Below are 17660 nucleotides of genomic sequence, written 5' to 3'. Positions count from 1 at the left end.
GAATCGAGTAATTTAATAGACAATTTCGTGCCAAAGGAGAACTAAATCTCAAACGAACATGAGCATGTCGAAAATTGTAATGGGACAAGTGAGTATGTAGTTCGTACCTCAGAGCTGGTAGAACCTGCTCTCTGCGAAAAGTCGTATCGTTAACATTGGCTAAGGATGGTATAAGACGGGTCATATAGCAACTGACCTCATCCGCGAAATCAAGTTCCCCATCCGACCACCACCACTAAGTTGATGTCCCTAGTCTTGAATATGATTTTTTTACCCGCAAAATTGATGGCTTCAATCGCGAAAAAGATTTCTGAAAGGCGTAGTAGTTATTTGCGGTCAGCAGTGACAATACAGTCTACCACAACTCCACTGTAGCAGTTTAATCAGCTCATAGTGTGTTAATCAGCTACGTTGTGTTGCAGCGTTCAACATTTTTGAGGATCACGACCGCATGCCAGTGTATTCACGATGCTCTTACGCATTTCCCCTTTGATAAGAATAATAATAAAAACGTGTTTCTCTACTATTACTGCTCGTGTTTGTCCAGATTGTAACATATATCGACATGATCGTTAGAAGTGATGTGGGACTCAAAATGGGTGTCCATGGTCGTCATGATAGATCTAGATTGGTTAGTTCATGTTGTTGTTAAATCACCTCTCGGGTTCCCCTTCATCTCATCATCCTAACCACGGCTCGAGTGTAGGGACAACCTTTTTTGGTGAGGAGTGCTAAATGATAATAGTGGACAGGCCACCCGTCTTATCACTGCTGTTATCTACCATTCCTGTGCGTCTAAAACTATCCACTCTGTGGCAACATGAATGAGCATCCGATACGAGGACGAGGAATCCTCAGGTGTATCGCGCAACTCATCACGTTATCGTCACCGTCATCATCGACATCGACATCATCATCATCGCCATCACCATCATCATCATCGTAGATCCAAAGACCTCCAATGTGCGTCCACTATGAGCCTTTATCATCTGCGCATGCTTCCCTATTGATAGTACCCGTATTCCTAGTGCCCACCCCCGGCGCTGGCACCTCTGGAGGAGCACTGGGAGGTGGCTTCCCTTACCTCAGCCCTCCAATCATTCAGGTCAGCACATTGGTACCATACCTCGAGTCGGGGGGGTTGTCAGGTCCCTCAAGTCATTCCCGGCCACGGCTCGATGGGTATGCTGGAATCTAGTGTCCATCAGCAGTTACTGATGACCATGTGTGGGCAGCATCGTATAGGGTGGGGTGGATTACGATGTTGTGAACTATCGTCAGTCGAAGCATTTCTTTGATCTCTCCTTGTCGCGTCTGATCCAGGGGTCAACTCAGGGCAATGTAAATAGTCTTTTACAATTAAATTGCGGTATATATTACTAAAATATATACTCATATATTGGTGGTATTAGGAGGCGACTCATTGAGTGGTATATATTACTCAATAAATTACCTGCGGTCGTATACTCCTAACCGGGAGGGACCGTGAATCGTTTGAAAGGGAACTAGTCTACATAGTCATCTTGGCGCGGTAGGTGTTGCACGGGACTGCGGACAGGGCGCTAAGTACGGTCGGTATTGCAGATGTAAGGCGTGAGCTAATTTCGATGCTCTAACACGGCAACCGCGTGGGAGCATGCAAAGTACAGGATGTGGATGTGGACTACATGGCACGACCTTCGGGCGTTCGTTCCGCGCGAACAGTATTTCCATACCGCTCGCTATTCTATACGGAATTTCCTTCTATTCCTTCTTTTCTTCATTGCTCGAAAGTCATTGAATTCCGAGATGATAATGCATCATGATCCTGGAAATTATGCGGGGCTGTCATCCTTGCTCCAAGGCTATTCCCATCGATCCAGTTAGAGTTATTATGCACACTATCAGTCCAGCCGTCCTCATCAGCTTACTAGTACTAGGCTATCCTATAGCTCAGGCCACCAACCCATGCCATGTTATATGGATCACTCATGAGGATGACAACTTTCTAGCGGACATATATCGTGTAATCACTGACTACCGATCTGCCCGTGAACCCCCGCTGCTTTAGGAAATCCAACAGGGAACGGATACATCCGACTTTATCCAAGAGCCCTGCCAAGGCTCCAATCCTAAACTTACCGAAATCGTCCTCCCTGCGAATTGGTGCACCCCAGCTGCCGCGGTAAGTCCAGTCCGACATCGTCGTCGTGTTCAGGGGGGGAGAATCTACTCAAGACCTCGAGACTAGACGGATAAAGATTGAGCGGACCATCTATGAAGCAACAAAGGAGGCACCCCTATCGCACATATTCCTCGGTGGTATCGGCAAGGCTGCGGGTCTAGCGATGCATGCAGCGTAGGAATACTATGACTGAGAAGAATCGTCCACCACAATCGTTCCGCAGTCTTTTCTTCCCCTTCGAGCTCGCCGGAGTTATTGCCGTCCATCCGAGTATACTTCCAGTTACCAAGGACCTATTGGCAATGGCAGAGAGCAAAGATTCGATTATCACACATGTTTGGGGTCCGACCAAAGTGTATGCGTATTACATCCCAAAAGAACCCAAACTGTCAAGCAAATGGAACCCTATAGAAGTACGTCGATGAATCACGGAAACCATGTGTTCTGTTTCTGGTCAGATTATGGACATCGGAAAGTACGGTGGACGCGTCGAGTTGGAAGCTTATCATCCCGGAAATATCCGAAACTTGATTATGGAGCAGTTTAGTCGTCCGGGGCTGTCTATCATCATCGTATCCAGCAGAAAGCAAGCTCCTTACCATCCTAACTTCATCAAGGAGCTCAAGGAGGCACTGAAGGGCAAAAGCAGCATTTCGTTACGGTGCGGTAATGAATTCCTTTACAAAATGCTCCAGTACGATGGACGTGATGATGATGACGACTACAATACTCTGTTCCGCGGGTGAGGTCCGAGGTCGGTCAACCTGAGTTCACTAGGTTTGAATTCTCAGGACTTCTCCAAGATTGAACTATATGGACCAAGACTGCCGAAAACTTGCGAGTATGATCCAAGCATCCCGAGACCAGGAGATACCAGCAAGCCGTATATTCATATTCTCCCAAGGCCAGGGAAGAGATCTTTCGGACACTTGCGCGTGCGTCTCGATAAGCTCATTTGCGTGCATTGTTGGTGTTCTAGGACGCTAATGCCTGTTACATTCCGGAATATACCAACATTTGAAGTTACCTCCCCTGAGACTAATTGGGAAAAGGAAGATGGGAAAGCCGTGGTATGGGCGCCGAGTGCTCCGCCAACATCGATAGCCTTGCTCCGTAGGCTGGGAGCCTAGCCCGGAAGATAGAAAGAGAGCTTACAGCCGATCATAAGCATCGTACAGTTGTATTCGCTCATCGGAGCCCACAAGCCGCAATGAAACGCAAGGCTTTGGAGTCTAAGGTAATCACAACTTGGCCTTCCGGTGAGGCTCCTTGTGGTGACAGGTGCATCAAGAGATTCGAATTAAAGGCGACACCTACACGAAGTTCATCAGCTTGATAATTCCACAGATGAAGTAGGAATGGATAAGCTCGATCGGAGACGACTAGCATGGCCTTCTGCTAGTCCCGACCAACCGTCGTTCTCATGGATGGACATGATGTATGAAGTACTGAATCTTATGAAAATCCGGTCCGCGTCGGTATTTCTGGTGGCCGAACTGTCCTCTGTAGATGCTGCTACAATAGGGTAGGTGGCCTCTGGGTAAGGTACTCAATGAATTCTCTGACTTTGTAGGGTAATGAGCGACCTTCGAGGCAACCTGTTCTATCATGTCGGAGAGGATTCCAAGCTACAGTTCTGCCCTTCCCAATATAACCTCAAATGTATCAGTTATCCGACTGAGTCGGAGGTAGGAGCACACCTCAGCGAGCATTCGTCATTGTGATGCTCTCTCTCTGTAGTTGGCGAAAAAACTACCAAAAATTATCGCGGGATTTGTGGATCCGTCTCGGGCGAGAACTGAGGAGATGCCCAAAGACATCACAACGCTTGATGTGCGCATCCTGATTGGTGTCGCGATTCACATCAGTTCACGACTCAGGTTCTAGGTAAGCTGCGAGCTTTTGAGAATGACTAATGATGATATCCATCATGATGTTCGCTGTGGGATGTTAATGTGTATTTAGTGAGTTGAATTGAGTAGTTTATTGGAATGGTAGATCTTGGCAACTGAATAGTGTAAATACGACGCCTCGCGAGCATGTAACCGTGAAGGGTTGGTCATTTCAACTACCGTCCCTGTGATGGACGATACAACCAAGGAATTGGTTTGATCATAACATGCTGTGTAATAAAGAAACATGATGAAGACATTCCGACCATCCTCATGTACATTAATACCGCCATCGTGGAATCAAGGCGGCATACTGTGTATCCGGTGACCGGATGGGCCATGCTGGGCAATCAGGAATATCTCACCATCATTGATTGGTCGGATGGTTTTTTGGAAACAAGTCAGGTAAGAAATCAAAGGATGATTCATCGATCATTAACACGAATTCGAAGTGCTGTTAGCTTGAGACGAGCGGTAACTTGCAAGAATTGCAAGTAACTCATTCGGCCACATGCCGAGCTAGTCCATCGTGTGTTTCCCAACCTACAACTGCGAGCATTCGGATTGACGAACATGTAGCGTTCAGTCGAGTATGCGAGAAACTTATGCAATAGAGCCTTTGCAGTAGTAATTCGATGACTGGGGTCTTTCCGAAGGAGCCCCTCAAGGAGATTCCGAGCAGCTTCAGGGATTCCACTCGGCACTTGTAAGGGATCGTTTAGAATTGACAGTTGCAGTGTGAGGTTGCTACTCGGAGTCGACTCTTGACCAGTAGGTCTCCATGGCAGTCTACCTGAGATGAGATCGATCAGGTATCCGGAAGTACTGAGTTCTGACCTGTCATCATCGTAAAGAAAGTAACTCCAACACTCCACACATCTCGTGCTTTCCCGCATAGCCCTCCAGTAACTGGGTCTGAGTGACAGGAATGCTAGCCTCATTAGAACCAGAATAAATTCACCAACATACCCTTTCCGAAGAAAACTTCTGGAGGGGAGAACGCTGTTGTGCCCAAGGCATCGTATATCTCCATATCGCGTGGATCTGCTTTAATTACTGCCGTATTGAAGTCACATAAAGTAAGATGCGGTATTGAGCCAGTGGAGGAGGAGGATGACCTACAATGACCATCGAGCCAGACATAGTTGTGAGGTAGCTCGCGAATCGCAATACTCCCAGGTTGCCGTACGTCAGGTCGTTCCCTTCTTCATGTTCTTCCGCATCCCTGAGACCCCAGGACCAATCATCCCCACGAAGCAGTATATTATCAGGCTTGATGTCTTTGTGGACGATACCAACTGAGAGGATCATCATGATGATGATAGCCATTAAAAGTGGTCACTATTTACTCGAATGTAGCTCGGACACAGCTGATAGGAGCTGCCGGACCAACCCAGGTATCAGAGCCTTGCTAGCGTCATACACCATGGTAGAGGACCCACCTAACCCAAGAGGAATTTGTCATGGCTTGGCCCTAATGGGACTCAACTGGGAATATCTCGAGGCTGGCTGCTCGTGTTAGCGACATAGTCCAGGGGCCTACCATAGGCGTACTGCATTATTTGGCATCCACCGTACTCGAATGCAAGTATGATGCGATCCTCTGTTGGAGAGGACAACACCTCATGCAGAGATATCTGAGGATGAAGAGACGCTACGTGCCGGGATCGATCCTGGGACCTCGGGATCACAAAACAACCGCTCTTCCTACAACGTTAGAAACCTGCTTCTCCTTAAGTTTCTCCAGAATACATATCTCATCCTCAATCACACGCGTTCCCGAGACCAGAGAGACCGATCTGATACAAGCTCAACTACAAGGACTTCATAGGACCCCAGTACTCACCCTCCCTTGCCATAGATCGGCAACCGCTGGCGAGCCATAGTCGCCCTGGAGTACTGTTTGATGACCATCCTCCGAGTAGGATTACCACGCCGAACTAAGAAGCATGTCTTAACCTAAACGGCATGAGCTGCCTATGACACACCATGAAGGATACTACCTTCTGGCCGTAGATTCCCGTGTGTATCTTGTGGAATCCTCTGTAGTTGTTAATTCTCTTGGACCCTGCCTCCCTATTTCTCTTCACCAGCCACATTCTCGAACGCTTCACCTTCGCTCCGCTCCACTGCTCACGTCCTGAGCGTGCAGCTGACTCTACCATGACTGAGCCAATCTGATTGATGCTCGTATGTCCCCCATGACCTCGAGCGTGCCGGCGACCGACCAGGACCTCCCTCCCTCAACTGTCTAACTCAACCCCCATTCAACGCTAATGAAAGGAATGAAATCGTTGCAACAGTACATGGTTCAGAAGGTCGATATACTCACGATTAAATGCCACGAATTCTCTATCGCCTCGTATGAGCCTCCGATGAACCTCCACCCACGGCATCCACTCCGCCTCAGTAACTTCTGCTGGGTCGAGTTGTAGCTGCTGCAGACGACCTCGCCAGGGGTATATCGCTATGTGCTTGAGTCTGAATGCAAAGCCCTGACATGCATACTCCGCCTCCCTCTGTGAGTTACTCCCGATCTATATATCCAGATCCTCGGGCCTCGGTGGCTACCACGCCGACCTCCTCAAGGTCTGAAGGCTTGACAGACACGCCCAGCTCCTCTCGTACTTCCCTCACTGCTGATGCCATCACCTGATTCATGGCTAGACAGACCAGTCCAGTACGGTCGTATTACATAATCGTAGCCCGCCACGTGACCACCAACGGATACATCCCATCGAGCAGGGTTCGTATCCTTAAGAAGGCTCCTCCTCTGCACCAAAACTTCCCCTAAAGTCGACCAATCGAGGAAGGGGTCGGCGTTCCACTGCGTTTTACTCTTGTCCGGGTGATAAAACCATATATGGACACTGCGGTGCCAGAGGCCTTGAGCATGGCACTCAGCTCTACTCCGCAACTGACCCGTCCCTCGGCATACCTCTTCTGACCACGAACCAAGGGCTACGACACTTCCTACTCGCCGTCTACGGCACAACATAAACTGCTCGTGTGGATCCTGCCATACGCTGATACTCACTCTTAAGAAATGATATCCCTTCCTCACCTGACCACCGCCCACCTCGTGCGGCGAACCTTTCCGACTCGGCACATTGAGAATAGACTCCCAGGCCCTCGTGGGCACAGTAGAGAGAACGAGGGAATAGATGAGCCCAAGAGGCCTCATCAACCAACCCTTCGAATACTCTGATATAACCACTTACAACTCAAGAGCATGACAATGATCGGAAGCAACAGTCGATGCCGCAGTTGGAAAGGGCAGGAATGCGGACCATCGACGATGACCGCTACGATCGTTATAGAAGAGTAACAGTTGACGTGGTAGAGTGGTAGACACGATGATAAGGATGGAAGGGGACTACGACCCAGATGAGGAGCCAATATTGGTAAGATTCCATTCATATCATCACTACTACACTGTAGCGAACAGCAATGTGAGCATCTACTCAGAGCTGTGCTTCTTCGACTTCTTATGCTTATGCTTCTTCTTAGGAGCCTCCTAAGATGAACACCATCACAACACTAACTACAACATGATAACCCCTCTCACCTCTTCCTCGGGTTCGGCTACCTCCTCGACCTCCTCCTCCACTTCAGCATGCTTACGCTTCTTCTCCTTCTTGGCCTTCTTATCCTTCTTAGCCTTCTTCTCCACAACAACTTCCTCCTCCTCCTCCTCATCAGCGGCAGCAGCTTCAACAGCCTCCTTGTCGTTCTCTTGAATCTCCTCAACCTCCTTCATGGCCTCACGCATAACCTAAGGCGAATCCCCATCATTCTTGGACTTTCTTTCACCCGTGGCTCACATCAACGTTCCTCTTGGGCTTAACTCCCTCAGTAGTGAGATATCTCAGCCTCTCTTCGACCTGATCCCGCATCTTCTCACCGAATACAGTGCAACTACAACATCAGCAAAGCCAACAGTCCATGTTCGACATCATAACCTCCAACAGCCTTACGATTCGCTGCTTCCTGCGGGTTGGTCCGAGAAGCAATCGATACGGGAAGCAAGGGAGCACTTGTTGGCGAGATACCTGATGCCACCACCGAGGGAAGGAATCCTTCGCTGTGCGCACACCGCCTCAAGTAGTGTACATACCTAGATATCCGTCCCTTGTTCTTCTGGGCAGCCTTACCGATGAAGCTAGAGTTATAGATTAGACCATACTTAGGGGTGTTACCCTTAGTCTTGAGGGCGCGGAAAAGAGCCTTCTCAGCACCCAGGATTTGAACGGTAGAGGCAGGGTACTTGGCCTACGACAGAAACCCTAGATTCGTGTGAAAGAGGCTTCAAACATCACTTCGACGATGTTTCTATAGAAGGAGCCGACACGTATTGCGTTATACTAAGTGAGGCATCCCCGGCTCAGCTTTTGCTTTGCTCATTAAACTTATTGCATCAAGAATCTATTACTAGCCATCATCGCCTAGGGAGCTGTATTATCAATACGACATACCAGATTCGTGAGAGAGCCAGCATGAGAGATTAGCCTGGCACCAACAGTGTCGCCAATGAGAGCAGCGAGGTTGGGTGCAACGACGTCCATCTTGCCGTGGAGGTAATCCGTGAGGTTACGACGCATCTCAGATAGAGAAATGACCTGCTCATGTGATAGTGACAAGTCTGGAACAGAATTATTCCCCGTTCACCTGCTTGGCAAAGTGCTCGATGTTGGCCATGTCCATCTCGACGATATCCTGACCCATAGAGGTACGACAGGCCTTCTCAAGCTCCTTGGCAGTCTCCTCGTCACCACCGCAGGCCTCTACAACCTGAGGGGAAAGAAGTAAAAGTGATGGAGAGGAGGAAAAGGGGATACCTCATCCATCCTGTTGTCCCAGTCGAAGTCGTCCTTCAGCCTTATAAGGCAGGCCAGCTTGGCGAAGACCTCGTTATCAGTGACGATCTTAGCCATCTCGGGGAAGTGCCACGAGTACCTTACATTATACACCCACCCTCAATAGTGACCATCACCGCTATCACCACGACTTACCACTCCCTCACACGCATAGCAAAGGTGTTGATGTTCTTATCGAGGCCATCGAGGATAGCGATGGCGTTGATGATGGGCTTATCCTGACGGTTCGGGTCGAACTGCATCTTATTACGGGAATAAGCATGGCCTAGACCGCACCTACAGGGACGTTATGGGAAACTTAAGAGGAAGAGTCTCTGCCTACCTGGCCTTGTCGAGATCGGACTCGTCCATCTTCACCATCTTAGCTACGTGTTGGCGGCATCCACGAAGCATGTCACGTACAGACTGGGAGTAGGTGACCTGATAGTAGGTGATGTACGATGAGGGAATGGTGTGGTAAGGACACACCTGGAAGCCGAGCTCGTTGAGAGAGTCGCCGAGCTTGGGATCGGCAACGCCCAACTTGTAGGCAGGGGCTGCCTTCTTCTTCTTTTTGCTCTGCGTGGTCAAGTTCATCGAGAGGAAGTTCTTCAACTCCTCAGTGCACTCGCCTAAGGACCACCAAAGTGAGCAGACTAGTATGTGGTGACACGTGGTACTACCAGCAACAATGGCGTTGATGTTGGACAAGGCGACCTCGGCAGAGGTGAAGGGAAGGAAGCCTCGGAGCTTCACCAGGCTACAAACCAGAAACACTCAGGCCGCCACTCTTCCAATGACGTTATTATCGATCGCGATTGGCCCTCTATTAGGCGGGCCCATTACGAGCAGCCGATTCCTCTATGAATCCCTAGAGGGCTCACCTCATGAAGTCCTTGAGATTCTCAGTCTGTGCAGCACCATCATCGATGTTTCCAAGCTCATCGTACTGGTCACGTACGAATAGAGCGTAGCCCGATGCTGTCTCGAGCAGTAAGTAGAGGTCGATGCTCATGGTCAACTGTATAGGGGGAAAGCAGCTATTGACAGGCTGGAGCAAGGTCAGCTTCGCTCCGCGATTTTCGAATCTCGCTCGCCCAAAGGGCTGTGAGTTTGATCGATAAACACCTTTCCTTCACCTCTCAAGCGTAGTCGGCCTGCCCAGCCACCATGAAGATCAATATCGCTAACCCCAGCACTGGATTGCAGAAGTGCATCGATATCGATGATGACAAGAAGCTCTTGCCTTTCTTCGATAAGCGTAAGTGGGGATTCGTGCTCGCTTCGTCCAATGCTCGGGTCTTCTCTTCTTGTGAATCACCATTCTTGTGTATAAAGACAGTAGTCGGCCACTAGAGTATTTTGCTTGTAGGTATCTCCGCTGAAGTCTCTGGTGAGTCTCTTGGTGAGGAGTTCCAGGGATACATCTTCCGTATCTCTGGCGGTAACGATAAGCAGGGTTTCCCTATGAAGCAGGGTGTCTTGGTAGTAAGGGTCTTCTTATGCTCTTTGGGTTCAATAATCGACTTGGCTTTCTCTCCGATCGGAGCTTACTTGTTCTCTTCCTTTTTCAGACCAACAACCGTGTAAGGCTCCTTTTCCAGAAGGGTATGTCTTGCTACCGCCCTCGTCGTGCCGGTGAGCGCAAGCGCAAGTCCGTCCGTGGCTGCATCGTTGGCCAGGACCTTGCTGTCCTCAACCTCGTCCTCGTCAAGAAGGGCGATGTAAGCTACTCCTATAATCAATTTGAAATACTTTCTCAACTCCATTTGTTCAGGCCGAGATTGCCGGTTTGACCGACGATAGCAGGCCTCGTCGCCTTGGACCTAAGAGGGCCAACCATATTCGCAAGCTCTTCGGCCTTACTAAGGAGGATGATATCCGCAAGTTCGTTGTCCGCAGGGACACTGGCCGCAAGACCAAGGCCCCCAAGATCCAGCGTTTGATCACTCCCCAGACCCTGCAGCGCAAGAGGCACATCCGCAACACCACCATCAAGAAGGTCCTCCAGTCTCGTGAGGAGGCTGCTAAGTACCAAGTCAGACTGGCTGAGTACCACAACGAGCAGCGTGCTAAGTGGGCCTCTGAGCTTGCCAAGAAGAAGGCGGTGAAGGCCAAGAGAGCTTAAGGCTGATTGAATCCACTACTACTATAGCAGGGGGATGACGTTATGCTTCAAGTTGGCCGGCACGACACTGAGCTTGTTATAGGGTTGAGTTCATTACAGTGGTCACGGTTGGTTATGATAATCACCTAGGATTGACTTTTTCCTCGATGTCGAGCGTCACTGCTTTACAACAGATTTTCGCTTTAGCGCGGGTTAGGGGAGTTACTCCTTGCCTTGCTGCAGTGGGACAGAGAGCTTTTTTCAGTCAAGCATCGAAGGCTTCTAGGGCGGGAGAGAATGCTAAGTAGTTGGCGATGAACTATAATTTCTCGCTACCGATTCGGTTAGGGATGTTGAAGGATCTGCGAGTGAGACTGATCCCTCCACCGCTAGGGATGCCCCTGAGAAGGAGGCGAAAACGACTCCCACAGGAGAGGCTGCAGCCGCTGAGACCCCCAAGAAAGAGGCCGCTCCTGAGGTTGTGTCTGCGGAAGATGCCGAAAAGATAACGCAGATTCAACAGAAAATCGCCGTTGTAGGGAAGACGAGTTCGGTAGTGGTTCGAGATGGCTGTGATGCTTAGATTGATGAAAAAACTCACGACATCAAGGAGAAGATACATGCATGCAAGCAGGATTCCCACCAGGCTACTAAGAGATACCATCAGAATGTAGGCCCTATGCGGCAAGCTCCTTGGGGTGCAACTCTCTGTCTCTGGTGCAGATGGAGAATGCCTCGAAGTATGCTATAAACAAGATGGCTAAAGACATGCTAGACGTAGCTGACAACATTGATAGGGCCAAGGCATCGATAACTGATGGTGAGCTGCTCAATATAGGGGGATTGGTGCCGCCAACGAGGGGTTGGTAGTTGTAAAAATGGTCTATAGTTTTTAGGGTGTAGATGTGTTCAGCATTCTCATCAGATTCTGTTCCTGTCTTTCAGAGGATCGTAGTCAATGTAAAGACCTCGCCGCCATATATGCTAAGATCAACGAAGCTGACACTATACTTCAGAAGATATTCGCGGATAATGGTATAGCCAAGGAGGACCCTATGGGGCAATCATTCGATCCCAATAGGCATGAGGTCGGCCTCCACCAGTGTGTTTGTATGGGTAGCCTCCCTGGCATCAGGCATTGTTCGAGTTCCCCTTCGCTGACAAGGAGACTGGCGAGGTGGCTCATGTGGTTCAGCCAGGTTATAAGATCCACGATAGGGTGAGTTCACGTATCCATGCTGTGAGTGATAGAATGCCTTCTCAGATACTGCGTGCTGCCAAGGTTGGAGTTGTCCGGAACCCGTGATCATAGATCCAATCAGAAGTTGATTTTCCTGAACACATTGCAAGTGATTGTTTCCGAGATTATTCTTATTGCGTCGGACAGTGTCTACTCCTCAATGAGGTGTGTTATGTCGCTCCCTGATGCCCCTTTCTTCCTAGTAAAAGGCTCATCTCAGCATCTGCATAGGTTGCGGCCACATCGTATTGAGAGTGCGGGCAAAAGCAGATACCGCAAGCAGAGGACTGTAGTATCCTCGTACCGTTACAGTTCAGACGATCACTTCATTCAGGTGAATGTTCGCCAGCCAAAGACTTCTCGTGTCGAGGCTCCGAGTGCGGCAGTCGAGGTTGGCTCTCGTGTTGATACTATGTTGCCACTCCGGGCACGGAAACTCGTCAATGAACGTCTTAGTTGTAGGTGGTCTCGTGACTCCTTATTTCCCATTGCTCTTTGGCTTGTCATGCCAGCGATAGATGCCACACCGCGGCCTGGTAGTGTGGACCCGGATGGGAGGAACCATGCTGCAGTAATTCAGCAACGACAGTCAGTCTCAAGAGAGGCTGTCCCTGCACCCGCAGAGGTCATGTCGGACAGCAGCGATTCCAGCGGAGATGAGCTCTATAAGAAATACACGAAACGACGAAGGGAAATGGTCGTAGCAAAAGAGAGGACTCGAGGCTGTGGTGACCGTCGTGTTGAGCAGCCAGTCATCACTATAAAGCCGTGGGAGCGGTGGGATACTACAGTGCCCGTATATAGTATGATACAAGGCATCAGTGACCGCGGTCCTATAGTGAAGTGTAGGGGTAGTAAACCCCATACGATGGGTAGAAGAACGGTGTGTCAATTCGATGAGGAATGAAAACGGACATGAATACTTATCTCGTATGATCCTCATGTTGTGTTCTTGTTCACTTCCCACAACGCGAGACATTAGTTTACATGAAATGTGTGGAATTCGGAATTTAAATATTCAAACACTAGTGGGTGATGGCAGTATACATAATTCACGTTTGACGTACCTAAAAGGACAATCACCGAGGGTCCTGTTGAGAGGAGGTTTACTCAGTAAGGAGGGCTCGGTAGATGTCCCGGAATGTCGGTCGCTGTAACGGCTGTCTGCTTATACACTGTAGACAGAGATTGCACAAGAAGGGGTCAGCGGTTGGAGGGAACTTCACAACTGGTTCAGCTAGTTTGGTCGGGTTATGCTGTTGATTAGTAGTTGTGGGGCGCGTCGAGACGGCCGCCACGTCCTTCCACGAATCCAATCCGCATATCCTTGCCACAGTAACGCCGAAGCTCCACACGTCCGCGGGCCTATCGTACTCAATGCTGTGCTGTTCGGGAGCTATGTAACCTTCTGTGCCTGTGGTGGGGATAGTGATACTGATGATGGATCGATCCTTGTGGACTACTCACCGAGACCGATGGTCATGTTGGTATCTTGTCCAGGGTTGGCCCGGGCCACTCCAAAGTCAGTGAGACGAGCTGAAGGAGTCGATGGGCTACGGCCACTAGAGCAATTACCTCTGTATAAAATACTCTCATTGGCGTTGAGTTTGGTTAGGAGTATATTGGCAGGCTTGAGGTCTCGATGAAGGACGTAGGTCTGTGAGGATGATGAACAGAAGACGACTGAGATACTCCTACCCTGTTATTGGTGGTAGTATGGAGGAACATCATAGCAAAGGCAGTGTCGATAAGGAGACGGAATGTGAATCGCAGGTCCAATAGGACAGGCACATCGTCAAAGGATGCTTCATCGTTGGGGCATATCTCGGCCGGTGATGCTGCAAGGCGTCGCCGCACGTATCTGTAAACAGCTCTGGGTAAATCGAAGGATTATCCCCCGACACATCTCGATCCTCTGTTGTATTAATCATCCCATGTTATTATTCAATGTTAGCAGAATCAACTGTATTGGTGAAATGAGGGTTCGTTGATGTGTTGGGATTAGTAGTATCGTCCAAGTTACTCACTTGTCTCTCGAGTCGAGTAGGACCTCAAGACTGGTATCCTCAACGGTCATAAGACAACACCAAGAGCGCTCGATATGATGGCTTCCTCTCCGCCGCGATGGGAGCCTTTGATGAGCATAGAATATTGCGAGGACCTCCGTGATGCAGGGATGGCCAGCGGAACAGTATGTGCGCAGGAGCTGAGGCAGTTGGTGAGACGACGAAAGGATGGCCCAGTTGATCATACCTCCCCTTCCTCCTCATCTATATGGGCCTCTGGGACCATCTTCAAAGCGTATTCATCGCTACTACTAGGATGGGCCAACAGTGCGCCACACTCACTATAGTCCTCAGGATTAGGGATCAGCTTGACACGCCACACCTCGCCGAATGAGCCCTGACCACGGCGACATTATATTGCCCAACGAGAACACTGCTTGAAGTTACTCTGCCGATCCTTGTGATGAACTCAAAATGCTTATCAAGATCGATTGACCGCTCTGATGTGGCCTTGCCAGCTTCTAAAGACACCAGTCCTACCGAGGAGTGGCCACATGGTCCGACTTCACCTATGATGAGCCTATCCAATGGATGCTTACAGGTATCTTGTATTCCCTCCAAGATGTCTGGAGAGGTTTCTGGTGGGCTCGGTGTCGATGATGGTGTATCTGCCCACCATAGAGGTCCCCGCAGAGCCGAAAAGTCGCATAAGGTTAAGTACCTCCAAGACTGGGATCCCAGAAAATGGGAAGGACAGTTTCCAGGACTTTATGTGTAGCAGTCTCGTCACCATCAGCCTGACTCTTATCAGAGCTGCTACTCCCTTCGAAATCCGAATCGTCCTCATCTTCCTCGTCGTCCTCATCATCATTCACAATCAAGGGTTGACCCTACCTCACTGGATGTACACAGTGCCGATGGACATGTACTCACATTCTGGGATACACCATCCTCTGAGTCTTGGTCGTCATCATCATCAGATGATGCATCGCTATAGTATAAGCGATCCCGTATGAGAATACTATTGTAGTACAGACCACCATCTTGTCGGATCTGACCCAACCTATGTGAGACCCTGAGGGGCCTTCCTACCAGGCGACAGGCTATCCCATTAGCGTCACACAGAGCTTTAAATAGGACCGCCTGGGGTCTCGACGTACAACCTGCATATAGGGCTTATCCATACAAGTGACAACGACAGGTCGCCATTGGATTGATATAGTATAAATTCCCCGAGTCCTCACTCTTGCTTCCCCTTACCAGCCGTAACACTGCTAATATTGACGATACCCCCATTGGTGATGGCAATATCCCTTAGATAGGCCTCCGGGTCGACTAACGGCCCAGCATCCGTGTAGCGCCGTGGCGCCGTCTTCCGCTCGACGAACTTCTGTAGCTCCCCTATGGAATGCTCGACGGTGTGCCCTTCGATTGATGGCATGAAGTCATGGCTCCTCCGGATGTACCTGAACCCATCATTATCCCTCCGTATACAATCAGGCCCCTCACACTACCGTCGAAGGGTAGCATCTTGGCAGGAGTCAACCACTAAGGTGTACTCTAGCGGCCCAGAAGGATCCTCAAGCTTAGTTGGGCTACTGCTAAGGGCAGGTAGTGGCTTGAAGGTCTCATCCACTGGCAGACCCTCCAACTGCAGCGAGTAGCGGTTACGACCACCCGAGTAGGCCCTCTTACCACTCTCCCTAGGATTAAGTCCGGGCCTCCAGGCCTGCTGGTCGGCGAGACGACAGCATCATCACCATCCTCATGGCCAGTCCCCAACCTCTGTTCGAATGCTCGGCAGACCTCTTGCGTAGTGACTGCCAACAACACGGGTTCGCTCACACGCAACCCTGTTGTTCTTACACCCTTGTGGGCCATCAAACCACAGAGTAGCACCCTTGTCGCCAGCCCTCGGCATCCCATCCAAAAGGTAGTCACCATAGCCTAGCTCATCATATAACGAGAACTTCACACTAGCATTTGTCAGTGCTGCAACGTCGATGGCGATAGTGCATAAGTATTGTACTGATGTCAATAACTCAGTTGAAGTATTGAGGAGCTCCTCGATCGGTGACATGCTCATGATATCCTGTAGCTTTCGGATGCAGGAGTATTCCTCATAGGTCATCTCTTGGGAGGCTAGGGCCAACCGCAGCAACCCTCTAAGAACTGCTGACCAAAGCTCTGGATGGTCCAGTGAACTGTCCTGGACTATTCGTCTTAGGGCAAGGATTGTATCCTCGTCGTCCGATAGCCATGACCGTTGTCCCTCGTGATTGTCTGTAGTTGGTAATCATCATTCGAGTTGGACACGAGCATGATCCTACGTGGCAAATCGGTGGTGAGCTCCCTGGTCTCACGAGTGATGTAGAGCTCAGGCAGGAGGCACTCGGATGCTGCCGTCGCCTTCCGACCCTTATGCCGAGTCTTGACGACGACCATCTTCCCTCCCGTCCCTGCCGACTTACTCGTTGTGCTCGGTTGAAGAGTAGATGATGCTGTCCCTGTAAGAGAACCTCCCAAAGATTGGATTCCCTATAAGTTCTACCATCCCCAGATTGCGCACTAGAATGTTTTGGCGCTAGATCAACGCTTTCATGCTTGGACTCCACCTGTATCTTGTTGACGCCAGTCGAGGTAGTCCGAGTACTCTTGCCCCCCGCAGTGGTCGGCTGTCCCTCTGTATCAGCAGCTGGGCTACCCTCAGAGGGGGACCCGGGTAGGAGGTTTCCCCTTGCTATGTAGTCAGGCATGAACTCGATATCACCGTCCTGACGATGGACACCTCTCTGAAGATTCATCTCTCTTGTTTTCCTTACATCCCATATGACATCTAGTAGACGCTCCCTTTCATAGATCACTACCCCTCGTATGAACCCGTTGTGGAGTCCGTTGCCCCTCCTCATCATTAGTTTACGACCTGAGCATTCGACCATGGCTGGCCATAAGAGACCCATACAGTGCTACCAATGAGATCCTCCATCACATCCCGCTGTTCATGTGTCGACTTCCTCCTTTTCTTCGCCGTGGGCTGAGCCACTCGATCCACTTGCCGGCCAACAGGCATCCAAGGCAACCGCAGTACTAACGCACCTTTATGATGACCGATATCAGGATTGACACTAGTAACGCGAATGGGAGCTCTATAGGAAATAGAATCGACGAAGCACATGCTATGGTCTGCCCTTCTCTCGGGAGGATAAGTGCTCATGAAGAGCTCCCGTTAAGCTTGTGTCGGGAGGAGGCCCACTTGGGGGTTCGGTTTACATCATCGCTGAACCTGCTCATGGTAGCGATCACAAGGGGAAGTGTAGAGCCTTAGACTTTCTGCATGATAACCCTTATGGCGAAAAGGGTAGAAAACATCGACCTGTTACTAATCGTTGGTGAGG

The 17660-nt window shown here is 49.9% G+C and overlaps 6 protein-coding genes across 6 annotated transcripts; 3 read left to right on the top strand and 3 right to left on the bottom strand.

The window, feature by feature from the left end:
- Positions 1-2349: 2349 nt before the first annotated feature.
- On the top strand, positions 2350-4080 carry Pmar_PMAR014687 (hypothetical protein; the record flags this gene model as incomplete). Its single annotated transcript, XM_002771606.1, has 9 exons — positions 2350-2577; positions 2623-2906; positions 2956-3099; positions 3144-3231; positions 3282-3401; positions 3446-3516; positions 3567-3689; positions 3738-3852; positions 4045-4080. 9 exons carry the CDS (start codon positions 2350-2352, stop codon positions 4078-4080), a joined length of 1209 nt encoding a protein of 402 aa, XP_002771652.1.
- Positions 4081-4481: 401 nt separating this feature from the next.
- On the bottom strand, positions 4482-5385 carry Pmar_PMAR014686 (protein kinase 5, putative; the record flags this gene model as incomplete). Its single annotated transcript, XM_002771605.1, has 4 exons — positions 4482-4849; positions 4894-4956; positions 5026-5174; positions 5246-5385. 4 exons carry the CDS (start codon positions 5383-5385, stop codon positions 4482-4484), a joined length of 720 nt encoding a protein of 239 aa, XP_002771651.1.
- Positions 5386-5743: 358 nt separating this feature from the next.
- Pmar_PMAR014685 (Nucleolar protein Nop56, putative) lies at positions 5744-9927 on the bottom strand (the record flags this gene model as incomplete). Its single annotated transcript, XM_002771604.1, has 20 exons — positions 5744-5855; positions 5903-6015; positions 6060-6196; positions 6389-6537; positions 6587-6708; positions 6752-6846; positions 7121-7260; positions 7521-7573; positions 7625-7831; positions 7881-7974; positions 8034-8108; positions 8174-8328; positions 8532-8675; positions 8725-8847; positions 8895-9012; positions 9069-9209; positions 9256-9353; positions 9402-9544; positions 9596-9672; positions 9797-9927. The coding sequence occupies 20 exons, from the start codon at positions 9925-9927 to the stop codon at positions 5744-5746; spliced, it is 2427 nt and encodes an 808-aa protein (XP_002771650.1).
- A 123-nt stretch (positions 9928-10050) lies between these two features.
- Positions 10051-11112, top strand: Pmar_PMAR014684 (40S ribosomal protein S6, putative). Its single transcript, XM_002771603.1, has 4 exons — positions 10051-10173; positions 10285-10397; positions 10487-10636; positions 10690-11112. The coding sequence occupies exons 1-4, from the start codon at positions 10083-10085 to the stop codon at positions 11038-11040; spliced, it is 705 nt and encodes a 234-aa protein (XP_002771649.1). The 5' UTR covers positions 10051-10082; the 3' UTR covers positions 11041-11112.
- Positions 11113-11181: 69 nt separating this feature from the next.
- Positions 11182-12377, top strand: Pmar_PMAR014683 (co-chaperone GrpE, putative). Its single transcript, XM_002771602.1, has 7 exons — positions 11182-11323; positions 11368-11554; positions 11603-11689; positions 11743-11839; positions 11965-12107; positions 12155-12238; positions 12284-12377. The coding sequence occupies exons 1-7, from the start codon at positions 11187-11189 to the stop codon at positions 12323-12325; spliced, it is 777 nt and encodes a 258-aa protein (XP_002771648.1). The 5' UTR covers positions 11182-11186; the 3' UTR covers positions 12326-12377.
- An 895-nt stretch (positions 12378-13272) lies between these two features.
- Pmar_PMAR014682 (serine-threonine protein kinase, putative) lies at positions 13273-17335 on the bottom strand (the record flags this gene model as incomplete). Its single annotated transcript, XM_002771601.1, has 19 exons — positions 13273-13326; positions 13370-13673; positions 13727-13795; positions 13835-13916; positions 13958-14120; positions 14287-14465; positions 14513-14662; positions 14713-14786; positions 14835-14933; positions 14987-15155; positions 15199-15328; positions 15510-15731; positions 15780-15916; positions 15961-16085; positions 16132-16548; positions 16596-16772; positions 16817-17039; positions 17088-17188; positions 17236-17335. 19 exons carry the CDS (start codon positions 17333-17335, stop codon positions 13278-13280), a joined length of 2970 nt encoding a protein of 989 aa, XP_002771647.1. The 3' UTR covers positions 13273-13277.
- Positions 17336-17660: the final 325 nt, after the last annotated feature.

The sequence above is a fragment of the Perkinsus marinus genome (assembly GCF_000006405.1).
Source record: "Perkinsus marinus ATCC 50983 genomic scaffold scf_1104296962766, whole genome shotgun sequence".
NCBI lineage: Eukaryota > Perkinsozoa > Perkinsida > Perkinsidae > Perkinsus > Perkinsus marinus.
Note: the sequence above shows the minus strand (reverse complement) of the source record. Positions and strands in the feature narration are given on the sequence as shown.